At 58.5% G+C, this 906-nt stretch overlaps 1 protein-coding gene across 1 annotated transcript in view; it reads right to left on the minus strand.

Annotated features, from left to right (window-relative positions):
• AFAP1L1 (actin filament associated protein 1-like 1) overlaps positions 1 to 906 on the minus strand; it is a gene marked incomplete at its 5' end in the record, with an annotated part of 7484 nt that overhangs the window by 3493 nt on the left and 3085 nt on the right. The window contains 2 exons of the mRNA XM_009878940.1: positions 39 to 63; positions 180 to 321. Of these exons, the coding sequence (XP_009877242.1) occupies positions 39 to 63; positions 180 to 321 (167 nt within the window). The remainder of the gene's footprint in view (positions 1 to 38; positions 64 to 179; positions 322 to 906) is intronic.

Here is a 906-nt window from a genome sequence, read left to right on the forward strand (position 1 = left end):
TCTATGGGCTCTTTGTCCCTCCCGTGCAGAGCTGGGACATCCCCTAGTGCCACAGGAGGACTGCTGCCCTTCCCCAGCAGCAGGGAACTCCATAAGCCCCGCAGAGCTGCTGTGAGGATGGGAAGGACTCTGCACAGCACCAGGAGCTCAGCGCTGCCCCAGCCCCACAGTGCCCCAACTCAGCTGCAGCAGCCTCAGGCAGCACCTCAGCAGGGCAGTTATAATCCATCACCTTATCCAGGTCCATCTTGCACGGCATCACTGGGGAAGTGGGGGCTTCCCTCGCTGCTGGGCCGCTGGCTTCCTTTATCACCTGCAGAGACAGCCCCCAGCAGCTGCTCAAAACAGACCCCAGGGCCAGGGCTACTTTCCCTGGCTACAGCACACTTCTGTCTGGTGACAACAGCCAGGCTGAACCTTGGGGACAGGCAGGACAGGACAGCAAGCCATGCTCAGAGCACAAGCCCAACTTGCCTGAGGATTTGCACACACCTTAGCCCGTTCAAAACTACACCCAGTTTCACAGATTTTGCACAGAGATTTTGAAAAAAAAAAGACGTGGGTGCCAAGCTGCAGTCATCCTGCCAGCACAGGACAGCTCATCACCCCCTATTTCACAAGCATGCAGTGTGGCTTGCCTGAGCCATGTAAAATAATCCTGTTGTTCTTCCATATTTGGGGTAACAGCTGGGTCTGTGATACGAGCAGAGGCTTCTTTCCCACCCACGGCCCCCGCCTCCCACCCCTGAACAAAGGCAGGAAAGCGCCATGGGGAAGAGGAGGGGGAGAGCAAACATTCCCACCCCACGAGTGCTATCAGCACCGGAGATGCCCAGGCGCTGGGAAGTGGCTGGCCATCCCCCCCCCCCCCGCTGATAAGAGACAGGGGCAAAGCCCCCCTCCCGT

The sequence above is a fragment of the Apaloderma vittatum genome, unplaced genomic scaffold, assembly GCF_000703405.1.
Source record: "Apaloderma vittatum isolate BGI_N311 unplaced genomic scaffold, ASM70340v1 scaffold32640, whole genome shotgun sequence".
Classification (NCBI taxonomy): domain Eukaryota; kingdom Metazoa; phylum Chordata; class Aves; order Trogoniformes; family Trogonidae; genus Apaloderma; species Apaloderma vittatum.